This window comes from Cynocephalus volans, chromosome 9 (assembly GCF_027409185.1).
Source record: "Cynocephalus volans isolate mCynVol1 chromosome 9, mCynVol1.pri, whole genome shotgun sequence".
NCBI lineage: Eukaryota > Metazoa > Chordata > Mammalia > Dermoptera > Cynocephalidae > Cynocephalus > Cynocephalus volans.
The window spans coordinates 2,107,118-2,123,831 of record NC_084468.1 but is presented as its reverse complement, the minus strand read 5'-3'; the positions used below and the strand labels follow the sequence as shown (position 1 = coordinate 2,123,831).

Sequence of the window (16,714 nt, the reverse complement as noted above, 5' to 3'; positions counted from 1 at the left end):
CCTTCTTCTCTTTCCCTAGAGGACTTCTCAGACCTTGAGGATGGCAGCTCAGCATCCCTTCCTCAGGGAAACCTTCCTGGACAGGTTAAACTTCCTGCCACAGGCTCTCTTGGACACCCGTCCCTCACCCTTGCCAGTTTTGATTTTCCACTGGCCTGGGAGATTAACTATCTCCCTCAGTAAACATGCTCCAAGAGAAAGCAATGTAGCCGGTGTCTCAATACCTGCCAGAGCCAAGTGCAGTGCCAGAAGCATGAGAAGCAAGCAGTAAGCATCTCAATGATAGCATGCGTCTCTGTGACTGTCTCCACCACAAGGCAAGCCTCTGAGCGCCAGGCACCCAAGCACTCGGCCTACTCGATCCCTGGGGACTGCTGTATAGGTATGGAGACGGGCAGAGAGGCAAAGGGAGAGCTCTGCCACTGTCTGCTCTTAAGTCTTTCTCAAGCCAAGCCCGTTCTCACCTTCTTTGGCACTGCTTGGTGAACACTGACTGGCACATCCATGTACTCCTGGGGCCCTGACTCCCAGAGGAGGTCTATGTCTGGGTGGTCAGGGTGTGGGGGGACAATGCACTGAAAGATTCCTGGGGCGACCTGAGTCCACACTGCTGAGAGCAGCCTCTTGGTGCCTTTATGTGGCTGGCCAAGCTGAACTGACAGACCCTCAGCCAACCTCGCCTCTCAGAGTACTCTGCTCTCTTAGGGATTCCAAGGCCTGGCCTGATGGTTTTGCTCCAAGAATGGCCTCTCACACGATGGCTTCCAGACAAGCAGTTTTCCCGTACACACTGATGCAGAATACACTAGGTGTGAGGCAGCTGAGAATCACACACCTCGGCGAGAGGGGGAAGGAGAAGATCAATTCCGATTCGAAAGAGCAAATGAGTGAATGAAAAAGGTATTTGGTTCAAATTAATGGTTTTATTTCCATCTCAAACACTAGCAGAGGAGTCCAAAAACGACTGATGTCCATGGATATAGTTTAAATGTAACAAAGAAAGTTGAATTATGTACACTGAGGAAGGGAAAGGGATTTTTTCATGACAACCTTTCCCTAATTTGCAGTTTCTGAATAGTAGAAACTAAACACACATTTTTTTTTTACCTATTTAATTTAGAATGAAGTAATACAACTTTTATGATCAACCACTTAAGTTGTCTTTAAGGATAAAACTTACAAAGATCTTGAAATGGGTGTCACCATACTTATCAGTCGACTGGCTGCATGACTGCCTTGGCTCCTGAAGTCTGGGTATCATTGAACATAAGAGTATCTCCATGAAGCCCAGAGGGAACGCAACGGCAATGATGTCCAACAGGAGGGCAGACGCGCTCCGTACCACAACGAGGAGCTGATGCTCCTGCCCTCTTCAACTCCAAGTAGAAAATTATTATTTTCATTCAAACTAACTGAAAGTGAGCCAAACAGTTAGAAAGTCAGAATGAAGAATAAAACTATTTTCTTTTCACATAGAGAAGGGACAGTCCTTCAGCCCCGTTTAAAGTGAATTCTGTGCTGAGTCCCTGCTCCTTCAGAAAGGTAAACTGAAGGTCAGTTATTGCTAACAAAGCCAGAAGTGGCCCCTTTCCCACCCTGAAGATGTTTCACACAAAAAGGCTGTTGGTTTGGCTTGAAGCCCTCTGAGGAAGGAGGGGTGCAGAGATGGAGGCAGGCTGGCACTGCAAAGCCTCTCCTCTACTAGCCATCCCCATGCCCTGTGCTGTCAGGGGTAGCTTAGGCCACCTTGATGCTTCCTAGAGAACCCGAGGCTCCCACACACCTCTGGAGTGGAGCAGAGGCTACATTGGCCCCTTAGGGGAGATAAGCCAGCGTTCTTTGCCAACCAGTACCTATGGAGCAGTCAAAAGCCCAAGGATCAAAGCTCAACTGGCCAGAAGAGCAGCTTTTGAAATGTCAACTGGTGGGGGTGGATGAGAAAGCCAAGTCAATGCCAAGTCAGGTGGGCCAAGATCTCTGAAACATGGTACAGCAGTGACTTGGGCAAAGCCATGGAAGTGAGTGGCTGATAAGGCCACAATTACTGCCCCACTTCCCAGTGTCTATGCTTGGGCAGACTCTAGGCAGTGGGAACTGAGGAACTGAGGACCGGAGGGGGCATGTGGTGAACACAGGATAGATTTCATCAGAAAAGCAAGAGGACACTCAATCACGTGCCTGCCCTATTTACCAGGCAAACTGTGGAGCATGCATGGATAAGGTTCCTGAGGACAGGTGATGATAGAGACAGGGTGGGATGGGCACTGCTCCACAGGTGACATTAGGCCCCTGAGAAGGACACTAACAGTGCTACATCTCCTGGGCTGCTGAAAAGTAGGTAAAGAACGGGCTTTATTGCACTTTTTCGTTCTTAGGAAATGGGGATTGCCCTGCAGAGGTTCTCTTGATTTGCAGAAATCACTGCATGTCAATGATAAGGTGCAGGCAGAATCACGGGTGACCTCTAACTCTTGAGGGAAGAAAAAAAAGTCCAGTGGTTGGTCTTTCTGGGGCCTCAGGGGACCACTCTTGCACCTGTGGGATCCTTGGGCTGGGTAGATCATGTCTGGTTTGGTCACCATGTGGCAGGCAAACTGGTCGACTGGCAGACACCTGGGATGAAAGGTAGCATGCCCGAGAAAGCTGGAGCAAACTTTCCAAACGGGAAACTTCTTTCCCAGGTTCTGGAAAGAAGCTGGAACCACAATTCTCAATTCCAATGTGCCTGACTCCCTTTCTCCTACTCTGGAACTGGACCACCCCAGAGGAGCAAAGATATAGAATGTGGCCCGAGTCCAGCTCCATAGCATCAAACAGGAGATAACAGAATCTAAGAGGGGGTTGGAAACAAAAGAGCAGTTTACATATGAGACGTTGGTTTTGAAGTAGTCTTCTTGAGCTCAGGAAATTGGAGGCAGATACCAGGTGGAGAACCCAGCCAGGCTGGCTGTCTGTCCGTCCATCCATCTCTCCTGAGCAGCTCTGAACACTTCATATATAAATGGGGTGGTATCGTTTGTGGTTGATCTTTTTCCTACAAGTTGGGCAAGTGTTAGCATTTTTAAGGGAATCACGGAGGCAGTGGCTACAGAAGACATGGCCACATTCTGTGGAAACAATGAGACGTCCATTCTGCACAATCTAGAAGACATTAAAAGGAACAATCTTCAAGTTTGCCCTTGTCCCGGAGCAGCAGTGGTCCCCAGAGAATTCTAACCATACCCATTCCCTAAGATGACCAGTGAGAAGGAAGGAAGGGCCAGGGCTGCAGCAGAGAAAGCAGGGAGATGGTCTAGGGAACTCACAGGACCTGCTCTGCAGTTCTGTCAGAAAAGCACGTGTGGGGTCTCTGTGATAAGGACAGCACGAGGAAGGAGCCAGTCTCCTAGCAGTGGCAGGAGGGTTATGAGGGGCACCAGGAAATACTAGTAGCTTCTGGTTAGGGTCAGGACAGGGGACACAAAAGGGTGACACATTTGTAACAGGAAGTACAGGGCATACAGGGGCTGAAGTGGAAGGCTGCAGGGCCCAAAAGAATATCAGCACACTTTCTTTTCACACACAGGATTGCCAACAAGCTATGTGCCAGCCCAGGTATGATTGCAGGAAGGGGTATCATATCACACTTATAGAGAATATCTTGTCTCATCTAATTCTTCCACTGAAGCAGTTTAGAAGCCAGAACCAAGGAAGATACAGCTTGGTTTACTTACCTCTGAGTATCCATCCATGCAGATCGGACAACTGACTGTACCAGAGGGCCTAAGATCACAGTGCTTCACATCAGTTTCTCAGCAAACTCAAACATTTGATTACACCCTTAAGTGTCCTTCATAGGAACAGCCCGTATCCCCCTACAAGAGTCCTTCCCCTGGCCTCCTCTGATTCTGCCTTAGCACAGGCATCCAGGAGACAAGGGAAAGCTGACTGCCCCGAGAGGGTGTGGCAGGGTGGCCATGAGAAAGAGGAGAGAAGAGAGAAACTGGAACAGAGCAGATGAAGACCCGAGTCACCCTGTCCACCCGCTATGCCCAGCCATGCTCACTCAGAGGGCCTCCTCCAGGATCCCTGTCTAGGGCTGGGGCTGTGCCTGCCATGGTCCCTCAAGCATTCCTGCCATAGGAGGCTGAGGCCACTGGGCCTGTTCACACCCACCCTGTCAGTGCCTGGCACACTCCAGTCACTGTGGGAACAGCTGAGTCCAGCTCTGGATCTAGTTCCAACTGCATTCAGCTGTTGGGCCAGATGTTTGGGCAAGCCTTCTAGAGCCAAGGGCTCACAGATTTGCTAAAAAGTACAATATTTCTATATCCTGGCCCCCATCCTAGCACAGCAGCATCAAAGCAGGGGTACGCTGGTACCTGAGTCCTGTAGCTCCTTCAGCCCTGGTATTCCTGGGAGTATGGGTGGTCACATACACGTCTCTGTCTCTGGACAACTCCTCATCGTCACTGCTGACCACACAGCTGTCAGCATGTTCCTGGCGCAACTGCCTCGTGTTCCTCCTTGGCCGCCTCCTTTCTAAAGTGAGACTCACGTTTCAGGGTGGAGGCTCCCCACTCTCACCATCCTCACCACCCCACCCTGGTGCCTCTAAGACCCTCCCTTCCTCCCCAGAGAGAAACTGCTGCCATGCCCAGCTACACCCCAGAAGGTCCTGCCCAGCTCTGGAGGCTGCTCCTTTGTCTTCTGAGGAAAAACCTCCCATCCCTGCTGCAAGCTGGTGCCCGGGCTGTGGAGCAGTCTAAAGTGGTTAGCACTCTCCAAAATCTGGTCGGTCCCAAGGCAGGACTGTAGCTCAGCACCAAAGGTGAAGTTTCTTCAGCAGGTGCAAGGGGGACTGGTTGTGCAGAACTGACCACAGCATTATCATAGGCATTTTCCTGCCTGGAGTTCTCCGATCCCTCTCCAAACCCAGTGAAGAAGATAAGACCACTCACCGTCAACAATCTTTTAAAAGAAAAACAAAAGACAAAGAAGCAATCAGTTTGATTTAAGTGATAAACAGAAGTGTTTCTTGTTTCTACTGAGTGAGATCACCTGCATAATCCTCTGATAAGCTGCAGAGTCCCCAACCCTCACCTGGTCAGTCAAGGGCCCTTCCCAAGTCACTCCGCCTCCCGGCAGCTGAACCACATCAAATTCTGGAATCCCTGCAGGTGTCTCAAGTACTCTGGAATGTGCCTGCCACATAGCTAGAGCCCTACAGGTAGCACAGTGCTTGCCTGGCACTGGAGATGGAGGCAGGGGGCAGAGTATTAGGGCTTGATAAATGTCTACTGAATGAGTCAACAGATGGATAGAGGCACAACTCAAGCTCTGGGGCCTCTAATCTGGTTGAGAAACCTTTAAAAGAATTAAAAAACCAAAATTGAAACAATAACCAGTCTCCTAGCCTAAAAAGTTTAATTTGTCTTTTTGGGGGGCATGGGGGGAAGCTAGCCAGTATGAGGATCCTAACCCTTGACCTTGGTGTTATCCCTGTACAGTTAGTTAGCACTGTGGTGAGCTGACCCAAGATCAGAAAACCACACATTCTATTTACCTTGAGTCTGGCTTCTCAGCTATGGAGAGTAATAAATCACAGCCTAGAGCATTTAAAGACAAGTGGAGACCTGCAGCAGGTACATCTGGTCAGTCACCCGAAGTCACTTCATGCTTCCAAAGCACAGGTGAGCCTCAGAACACCTCAACATGAGAGCAACAAGTAGCAGGAATCGCTGGGGTCCCCCGCACTTAAGCTGATCCCCAGCATTTCTCCGAATGCTTATCTAGCCGGGAGCACGGAGGGACACTGCTTTAGATGATCTTCCCACTCCCAGCACTACACATTGTCCCACTGGAACAAACAGCCACTCGGAACTACTGTGCACACAGAAGGTTAGCTACTCTCTACATCCAGCAGTGGCACAAACCATGCAATTACTGATTTCTGTTACTTGTAGTATCGGCAGGAACCCCAGAAAGACTGGTGCTGACGATAACTTTCTAGTCAAGTAACCAGTGCATCTCGGACTGCATGTATAACTGCTTCCAATCTAATTCTTAGATATGATGTCCAAGCTCTTCTTTCTTCACATTTAATTAGGTTGGTTCACTCATTCCAACAGTTACTGTATGCCTCTTGTGTCCTCTACTGTACCCACAGAGAGGGACAGGGCTCTGTCCCTGCTTGTAAGGCGGTCTCTATCAAGTAGTCCCTTTCAATAGTCTCATAAATGACAAACCAGGCAGTACACAGAGAACAGTACAAATAGCACGATTCATTAGTACACCATGGAAACAGAACAAAAAACAATTCCAGGGAAATAAACCTGACTTTAAAAGACACAAACTTTTCAATAATCTGCCCCCAAAGACTCAGTTTCTGAAAGAGAGAAGCCAGTCTTTTTTCTATCACTGCACTGCTTCTAGTGAGAGCAGAGATGGCCATACTGCAAATGCTCATGAAAAGTGGCCTGTTAAACCAGGTAAGAAAACAGATGGATGGAACACATAAGCAGAGATTTTCAATAAATGGCAGGTTACTTATCCTGATCAATTTTCCAACTGAAAACAACCAAAACCAAGATAAAACACATGTTTATTTATATCAACAAAGAGATGGGAGGGAGGGAGGAAGAAAAGAAGGAAGGAAGAAAAAGAAAGAAAAGGAAAAAACACAAACGAATAAATTTGGTTAATAGTAAAAGGAAAACAATAATGAAGAGAAAAAAGGCACAAGTCATTCTTAAAAAAATTGGAGCTTGATTTTGAAATTGGCCTCAGAGGACAGAAACCAAAGCCCAGGCCTAAAACAGTATGCTTATTTTAGTAAAGACCACCATTGTGCAGGCTGGGCCTTAAAGCAAATCTCAACAAATATGAAAGAACTGACACAGATTATATTTTATGAACATAATGCAATAATACAAAGCATCAGTAACAAAAAAGATAAGAAAAATCCCCATATGTTTGGAAGTTAAATACAAATTTTATAAATATGCTAAATTAAATAAAAATACCAATACCAAAATTTGTAGGATACAGCTAAAGAGAATATAATCTTAAATGCCTGTAGTAGAAAAGAAATGATGGAAATCAGTAAGTTAGAAAATGAACAGTAAAATAAACTCAAAGAAAGAGATAATCAATGGAATGAAAACAAACTTACAAGAAAAAGGATCCACAAAGCTAAAAGTTGGTTCTTTGAAAGAGCTAATAAAGCACTGGTGATACTAATCTAAAAAGACACACCAAATAACCAGCATCAGAAATAAGAAAAAGGACATCACTACAGATGCCACAGACCACAAGACATTACGAACAAATGTATGGCAATAGAAGTGAAAATTTTAGATGAAATCAAGAAATTCCTAAGAATTATAACTTAACCCAAACTGATTAAAACTCTAAGTTCAACATCTTTACTGTAGAGGTCTACCAAACACTCGAAAAAGAAATAATTCCAATCTTACAGAATCTTTGGGGGAGTAGATAAAAAGGGTGTTCTTCTCAACTCATTTTATAAGGATACCAATACTGATACCAAGACCCTGTAAGGGATGTGTACAAAAGAAAAATTTAAGATCAACCAATGTTATTCATAAACATTGATGCAAAAACCATATGTAAAATATCAGCAAACCGAATCTAGCAATAAAAAGATAACCCATCATGACAACAATAAGTTTGGTTGGCTTAACACTGGAAACCAACGTAATTCACCACTTCAATGTATGAAAGGTAAGAAATTACCAATAGACGGATGTGTTAAAATTCAACACTGATTCACAATGAAAACCTGTAACCAAACAGGAAATGAAGAAAAGTTTCTCCAATCTGATAAAGGGTATAAACAAACAAAAAATCCTACAGGGAAGATCTTATTTAATGGTGAAACTAAAAGAATTCTCTCAGCTTTGGAATGAGCCAAGAATGTCAATGCTAATTTTTTTTCAGTCAGTGTGTTAAGGCAAGAAAAAAAAAGGAAATGGAAAAAGCCAAACCTGCTCAAATGTGAAAGGCGAAACAGTAAAACCTACAGAATATAGGGACATCTTTTTATGATGAGATAGGACAAGATTTCTTCAACATAATTGATAAGCTCTACTATATTAAGAGCCCCTATACATAAACAGACAACAAAAAGAGAAAACACAAACCACTAAGTAGAAGATACAAAACATGAGTAGAAAAAAAAATCTGCTGTAATAAAAAAAAAAAGACAAAGGGGCTGCTTTGTTCTAGTTCAATTTCTTCAGCTCTTTTAAAAGTTTATACACAGATTAAGAGCACAATGGGAAACCAGCAGACAACCATCAGACTGGCTAAAACTGAAAAGCAGTTGTGAGGATGTGGAACAAGGAGACCTCAAGCACTGGTGCAAATGTAAACTGGTAACTCTGGAAAACAGTTTGTCATTAACTTTATTCATATCCTGAGATCCAGGAATGATGGCCTTTTTTGAGTTATGCAATTCCAAAAATAAAAGTTAATTCTGAGGGAAACTATCAAAGCAGAGATGTACAAAGTCTCACTGCACTTCACATATTTCTCTCTAACTCTTTGGAGGTTTTAGATTCCTTCGACAATTGGGAAAAAGCACAAGTCCACATGCAAGTTTCTAGTGTTCAGAGGGCTCTGAACTGATATTCTGAAGGTTGCCCCTAAATCCCGGTATCTAGGAATTCCTATCTTAAAGATACAGAGCTACTCCCGGAGCTAAAGCAGTACACTTCACCTGTTCCCATAGATACTGGTAGAATGGGTAAGATCAACCCAATTTTGGAATGAATACATTTGTCCATTTCATACTGTCCTGCAGGCGGAGTCTAAGGTCACCCTGAACACATGATTCATCTAATAGATGCCCCTTGTCCTGAGTTAACACTATTGCTCTTCCCGAGCAGATCTACTTAGAACAGTAGAATTTCAGATTCAGGTGTACTTCTCACTGTAAATTAATAAAATGGCATTTGGATTTGTAAAAATCAATCATAACGAGAGGAGAATAAATAGAATAGTGAGAGCTATTACATCCAAAATGATTCTTTTACGACTAGCAACACTGAAGCCAGTGTGAGGTATAGCCACTGGCCAAATCAACCTATAGTAACTCCCAACCCAGGACTATCTCCCCCTCACCTAACAGCCTGACTCTGGCCCTTCCCTCCCAGAACAGCTCCCCCAACTCCAGTATTTCTGTCCCTAGGTCTCCCTGCAGACTCTACAAGGTTAAGCAGGAAGCCCCGGGTTAACTGGAAGTGGGGTAAGCAGAGCATGGAGTCCAAGCCCAGGGAAACGGGAAGAGGGGAAGAGAGCTCAGGGAGAAAGCCCATGTAGCAAGAGGAGTCTAGTAATTTTTTTAGACAAAACAAAGGCATGGAAGGGGCGATGATGTTGGTCTGTGGTCTGTCACCTAATCATAGAAATTAGGAGTGAACTGTATGTATACACGTACCTGGGAAAGCACAGGAGGCCCAAGGAGGGAGACCATGTATAGCTAGACCCACTTCTGCTTCTCAGAAAATTCTAACAAATCTCCAGGGAAACCACGAGGTCCTCTTTGGGAGCCAGTGTCCCCTTAAGCATTCACCCATGATCTTGTCAGATGCTAGGGGAAGCTGGGAGATGGGGGGGGCGGGGCGGGGATGACAACAGGACAGCCCTGTGGTTTCGAACCAAGACCAGAGTTTAAATCTGACAAGGGGGTTCATCATCCCCACTCTTTTCTTCTTATTCAAGAAGTCTGAATCTTCTTAGTGCAACACTACTCTAAGCTCTAAGCACAGGCAGGAAGCAATGCCTATGATCTGTCCCTGTTCTAACAGTCCAGCACCGGTCAGTCAGGAAAACCCCAAGACCAGTGAGCCTCAGGGCCAAGGGAAGCCTCACAAACTCACAACCTCCTCCGGCCCCGTGTACCACACAGTCCTCCTCAGCAGCACCTGCACCCACATGCGCAACACTGTCAAATGTGCCAGTGCCTCCACTCCACAAACTGCAGTCCTGGCACGCTACATCAGAAGGCGCTCAAGTGGCATCCTTGAGAAAGGCTAACCTGCCCTAGGATGCTGGTCAGTGAGCTAAGCAGATTCCCATCCCCACACACAGGAACAGGTCTATCAGAGCGAACAGCTCCACACGTCCTCTGACCAGACCAGGCCTCACCTCTCACAGGCTGCACATGGGGCACATACATTCCCTGCCAGGTCTATAACTGGTACCATGGGAAGGGGATTCAGGCAGCCTCCTGGGTTCCATCTTCCCTGGGGTCAGGACACAGCCAAGGTATCAGGTAGTTATGCAGGGTACCAGCATCCTCTGAGGCCATGTCAACTGGCAGTGCTGAGCAAATATTCCCTTCCCCTTCAGCCAGGAAGGGCAGAAGCTCGCATCAACTGGGTACCATCCTAGGGTCCAGGGACTCCAACGTGGGATCTCTTTTAATGCTCACAATACCCTGCTGACACGAGGGTTCGTCCCCATTTAACGGGAGAAGTGAATGAGGCTAAGTAATATGCCCAAGGTCACACAGCCAGTGTAAACTGTGGAATCAGATGTGGAGGCCTTCAGATTCTCCCCAAACCACTTTTGTGACCAGCTGTGGATAGGTCTGGGTCACACAGACCTACTCCTTAGGCAACAAAGCCACAACAAATGATTTTCCTGAAACATTTTCCATTTTGGGTTCCAGTCACTGAACGCATGAGCCTTTTCAGCACAAGCTGTAACCTTGACCTGTAATCTGTGACCAAGGTCTTTAGGCACTGGCACTGGCCAGGGATCCACACCCAAGAAACGGCCAACTCTCACATTCAAACACTTACCACAACAGAGTCATTGTGAGTCAGGTCGACAACCACGGGCTCTAAAGATTCACAGGTGAGGTCCACGATTTCATCTCCAGCTTCAAAATAAAGCATTTCAACAAGCATTGGGAGGAAAGTAAGGGTGTATCCCTCTAAGTTTTACTAATATGATCACAAACATAGCACAGGCTTATACCAAACTATAAAAATCCTGAAGTACACAATGCAAACACTATAAGGACCAATCACAGAACTGACACCCAACAAATGCCCTTCCAGAATTCTGCCACAAGAGAGAGAAAGTGTGTGTTTTTTTTTTTTTTTTACAAATGTAACATGAGGGGGAGGGGTGCATGCACTTGCACACCTCTGTCCTCGTGGTGTCATACTCCCACACAGCCGTCTGCCCTCACCTCTACCTTCAGAGGGGAGTGGCAAGGCCTTACCTGACCGAGTGCCTGAGAGAAGGCACCAGGCGTATTCTCAGCTCAGGGCATTTCTCTCTGGGATGGATGGGCCTAAACCTATGCTTCTGCCAGCAGGAGAAGCAGACCACTCTCACTTGGCCCAAGGACCTAAAGAAATGCTTAGCTCAGCAACTTCATCAATTAGCACAGGGAGGAACTTTTAATCTCTCTTTCTCTCTCAAGTGCCTCCCAATTTGGATGGAGAACAAGAGTGATATTTATTGGTCCCCTAGAACCCTGACATGCCAGACTGGGTTGGACCTGTTGTGGAGATTGCCTTTTGAGCCCTGGGGTGTATTACGATGTCTACATGAGCAAAGGATGAAGGTGAGAGGGATATGGACCAAACATTTAACAGCAGTTATGTATGGCAGGTGGGAATGAGGGGTACAATATAACTTCCATTTATATAAACTGAAAAAGGATTTACAACCATTTCTGTTTTTTTGATTACTGTTAGTTAACATTAAAAATTATGAGGTTAAGATTTTTAGAAACAGTATTAGTCTAATATTTCTTTGGGGAAAGTGACTTGTAATGCATTTAATGTTTTTTTTTTTTTTTAAAGCTTACATTTATTTATTTATTTATTTATTTGCTTACCTGGAAGCTGGCCAGTACAGGGATCAAACCCTGGACCTTGGTGCTACTAGCACCATGCTCTAATGAACTGAGCTAACTGGCCAGCCCTATGCATTTAACATATTCTAAGTTGTTTTATTTTCTTGTATTAAAGTTTCACAGTAATAAAAACCACACTATATCACAGATCTCCAATGTAATTTGCACAAAGGGACCTCATTATGAAAAAGAATGGCTGCTGCCTTCTTTTGATATGCAATGATTTTTTGAACCATTCTTTCTGGTGGACGTGGCTCTTACAAAAACAGCACTCCAACTGGCAGCTTGAGCACTCAGGGGCAAGACTGCCTACATGACAAATGCCTCATTGGAAAGCAGTTGGACCTTTCCTGGGCCTGATATTCTGAGGCCTCCAAGAGACCACTTGTGTGCTCAATGTCACAACTGAGGAAAGCACCAGCTTTGGGGATGGAAGGCCTGGACCTAGCATCTAGGTAATGAAGTCAAAGCTTTTAGGAATTCACTATTAGAAGTTGAACTCAGAGGGCCGGCCTGTGGCTCACTCGGGAGAGTGTGGTGCTGATAACACCAAGGCCACGGGTTCGGATCCCACATAGGGATGGCCGGTTGCTCATTGGGTGAGCGTGGTGCTGACAACACCAAGTCAAAGGTTAAGATCCCCTTACCGGTCATCTTTTAAGAAAAAAAAAAAAAAAGAAGAAGTTGAACTCAGAGACCACAAGGAACTCTGAGTTGTATTTCATACTAAGTAGCTTCTCTTTAAAATGTCACTTTTCAAGCATCACGATTATAAAAACAATTTTTGTTTTTTGCTGGGTTGTTAAGGGATCCAAACTCATGACCTTGGTGTTATAAGGCTGTGCTCTAACCAAATGAGTAACTGGTTAACCCTAAAAACAATTTGAGTTACGATCATGCATCATTTAACAGGGACGTGTTCTGAGAAATGCATTATTAGGCAAATCTGTCGTTACGCAAATACCGTAGAGTGTACTTACACAAGCCTTGGCAGTACAGCCTACTGCACGCCTAGGCTATATGGTATAGCCTATTGCTCCTAGGCTACAAACTTGCACAGTATGTTACTTGTACTAAATATTATAGGAAACTGTAAAATAATGGTATTTGTGTATCTAAACATATCTAAACATAGAAAAGGTATAGTAAAAAATGGTATTATAATCTTAAGGGACAACTGTCATATATGCAGTCCATTGTTGACAGAAACATCATCATGTGGCGCATAAGTGTATATGCAGAGCAAAGTGACTAGATTCAGGCCACCTGACACCTTCCTGGCCTCTGTCTATACCAAGCTCTAACATAGGTAGCTCTGTCAACAATTTTGCCTTCTTGGGCAATTTTTTGTCTTAATGAAAAACAGAAGAGGAAAGCGAAGTATTTCACGAGGTCAAGCAAATTGGGAACACAATTTCAAATAGAAAGGGTGGACCCAAGGCAGGCTCACTTCCCCTGCTGCACCTTACCAGAAGATTGAATGGTTAGCCCAGCTAAGAGGCTGTTTCAAAATCTGCAGAGGTCTTAGGGGCAGCTTTTGCTCAATTTAGCTTTAAGTTATAAATGACAGGTGAGTCTGAGATTGCACAGGTCTTAAGAAGACACTGATAGCAGCTTCTAATAGCTAACCCTTGTATTGTGTTACCTGCCAGGCACTGTTCTAAGTGTTCTGTGGTATTGACTCATTCCAGCCTTATGACAACTCTAAGCTGCAGGCACGAAAATCATCCCCTATTGCAGAGGAGGCTCAGATGGTGCATAACATAACTTGCCCAAGGCCCCATGGCTGGAAGGTGGCAGTGGTGGGCACCGGCTAGCTCCAGCTTGCTTGTTCCCCACTACATCACACTGCCTCTCCACTTTAACACTCCACAGTCACAGTGACCCTGGCAATCTTACCAGTTTCCACAAGTTCTATGGGCTCTGCTTCTGAGGAAATCTCGGGGGTGGAGGTTGCTTCCCGGGTTCGCTTCTGGGCTTGTCTAGAACTTATTGTTCCACCACGACGCTTTCTCTGCGGGTATCAAACGGAAAAGAAACAGTCACATAGGATCCAGACTGACAGGTTTTCAGGAAGAAGAATAAAAAGGTCAACACAGAAATGGCTCAACTCATTAAGAATAAGTAGCCAGTGAGTTGACTTGAGGTTGGGGTCCCTTCAAAACCAGAACGCAATGCTTACACAGAGAAATCACCCCAAAGATACAGTGAACAGAAATTCTGTAAAGTAAAATTTTTATTATATTAAACTATCAGTGGATCAAAGGTACATGATACCCCTTCTACAGAAGACCCCGTCCAGGTCAGGATTTGGCTTGGCCAGACAAAGCTTACAAACCCCTCCTTTTAACCAAAAGCTATAGATCTATCTTCCTCGAATTTGTGTTCAGCCTTATTAAGCCCCTTTTCAGTCTAAAGAACTTAAGTTTTCTGAGTTTCTATCCATTGTGGAAAGCTGGTCTGTGTTTGGGAAATATGGCCTCTATCCTTTTAGAATATTATGCACGCCCTAACAATCACCCCCCCAACTACCACAGCTCAAAGAACCAAAGTTGTTTTAAGCCTGTTTCTAGTGGCTGCCCAAGAGCCTGGTCATCAGGAAGCTGCAGGCTCTATCTGCAACGCAGGCACTCTGAACCAGCCTTTCTTCCACATCCTTGGGCTACTGGTTTGCCAGTATGCTTCAGCATTTCTAACCTGGCTGGCCCCAAAAGACAAGGTGAGAACGTGCCACCCTCTAGCTTTCCTCAAGAGACAGACCCTCCCAACTGAGCCTGTCACCTTGTTATTCCCACCTGGTATTGCTCCACCAGGTCTGGCTCCACTGTGTTACAGTGTTCTTCTTCCCTCTGCCCTGTCCACTGGGTGGCCTGGGACAGTTACTTAACTACTAAGTCTAAATTTCCTCACTTGTACCAGGCTTACAGAAATGTTGTAAGGATTAAATGAGACAACGTATGTAATGTGCTGAGCACAGACAGAAGAGTATTACTATTCCAATTCCTTTTAACTCACTAGGGACATTCTGTCCCTGGAAAGGCAGGAAGGACTGGACACTGTAGGTGAGATTTGCATAAACCCAGCAACATCCATCACCTAGCCCAACCCTTGCTAGACAACGGGGATAAGCCTAATTCTATTTGTATTCCGACTGTTATCCTGCAACAAAGGGCAGCTTGAGATATTTCGGAAATGGAGCTGGGTTTAGCAACTTCCCATGGATCTAAGGAGCACGAAGCCATGCCCAGAAGGATCCAGAACAATGACAGTAGTTCAAAACTCCCATGTGAGGAACTGCTCTTTGCCTCAGGGGAGCTGGCACTGGTCTCAATTGAGGTCTACTACCCAGTGTTTAAGTTTACTTAGGGTTCTTTAACTAGTCTATCCCATTCCCTTTGGTGTTGTCCTGGTAGCCCCCTTATTTTGAGTAGATCATGTCTTTCTTAGCAGACACTGCTAAGCAGAATCCTTCAGGCCCCCACTGCTACCTGTATGGTTTCTGGAGCCAAGGAAGCAGCCATGGGTCCTAGACCCTAAACACGCCCCTTGTGGGTAACTGCAGTAATGCTCCCACCCCCCACCCCTGCTGAATCCTCTTCCTCTTCTGTCTGCTCTGCTGGCTCCTCCATTTCTCTAACTTGGGCTTCCTCCCAGCCTGGAGTGCCCCCTCCTCCTCCGCCACCCTTTCTTTACTTGCTGGCCAACTCTTGCACAGCTTTCAAGAATCTACTCCAACACCCCCTCCATCCTGAGAACATGCTCCGTCCTCTCGACTTCTCTGGACTTCCTCTTCCACCTCCACTCCCTGAGGGCAAGGAGGAAGGGTCTGTAATCTCAGGGCAGGCTCCATCAATCCCGCAATATTTGCAGAGACTCCCCTCTTTGTCCTCAAATTCTGGTCTTAACTCTCCTTTTTACTAGCAGAGCCCTCAGAGGCCCACAGCTTTCGGTGAAAAGTAACCATCTGATCACAACCATGTACTTATTTACATTCTAACTTTTAGAAGTTTTAATCAACTTTTTTACATACTTGTGTAGAAGGACACATGGCTCTGCCTGTCCTGATCCTGCTTCAGAAGTAAGGCTCAGAACATCTACAGTCGTCCCCCCCCAATCCACTGTTTGGATTTCCATGGTTTTAGTTATCCAAGATCAACCATGGTCTGAAAGTATTAAATGGAAAAGTCTAGAAATAAACGATTCATAAGTTTTAAACTGTGCATTGTTGATAAGTGTGATGAAATCTGGTGCTGTCCTGCTCCATCCCACCCAGGGTATGAATCCACCCTGTAATACGCTACCTGCCCATTTAGTCACTTAGTAGCTGTTTTGGTTATCAAAGCGAAAAAACCGAGTACATACAAGGGCCCTTCAAAAAGCTCATAGAATAATAGAAGTAAAAGATAATATGAATCTTTCCATGAACTATTTGGAGACTTGTCGTATAGTTTCAGGCATCCACTGAGGGTCTTGGAACATGTCCCCAGGGATAAGGAGGACTACTGCATTTCCCTACAGGTGAGCTAAGGTGGTAATCTGCAGATAAAGGGCCAGGCGTGTAGTCAGTCACCTGCCCCTAAGGGTGGTTCCAGGGAGACAGAGGCCACTTCGTATAACATACCAACAGTGGTCACTGGAGCACAGGAAGAGATGGAAGCGGGTTGGAGGGTGTGAAAGGATCTACAAGATTCCCACTGCTCCTCACTCTGGAAGCTGTTTGTTCAGCCTCATCCTGCCCCTACCATCCTCCACCTTCCCAACACCATTCACAGAACCTCTGAAGCAGAGGAAGAAAATACGAGGCTGTTTCACATCTAGTGCACCTGATAAGGA

The 16,714-nt window shown here is 45.5% G+C and overlaps 1 protein-coding gene across 1 annotated transcript in view; it reads right to left on the bottom strand.

Annotated features, from left to right (window-relative positions):
* Positions 1-903: 903 nt before the first annotated feature.
* The window catches only part of RNF4 (ring finger protein 4), a 41,450-nt gene continuing 25,639 nt past the window's right edge, over positions 904-16,714 (bottom strand). The window contains exons 3-8 of the mRNA XM_063107973.1: positions 13,781-13,895; positions 10,812-10,891; positions 4,941-4,950; positions 4,362-4,521; positions 3,714-3,762; positions 904-3,141 (exon numbers count right to left, since the gene is read on the bottom strand). Coding sequence (XP_062964043.1) covers positions 2,992-3,141; positions 3,714-3,762; positions 4,362-4,521; positions 4,941-4,950; positions 10,812-10,891; positions 13,781-13,895 — 564 coding nt within the window. The 3' untranslated portion in view covers positions 904-2,991. The remainder of the gene's footprint in view (positions 3,142-3,713; positions 3,763-4,361; positions 4,522-4,940; positions 4,951-10,811; positions 10,892-13,780; positions 13,896-16,714) is intronic.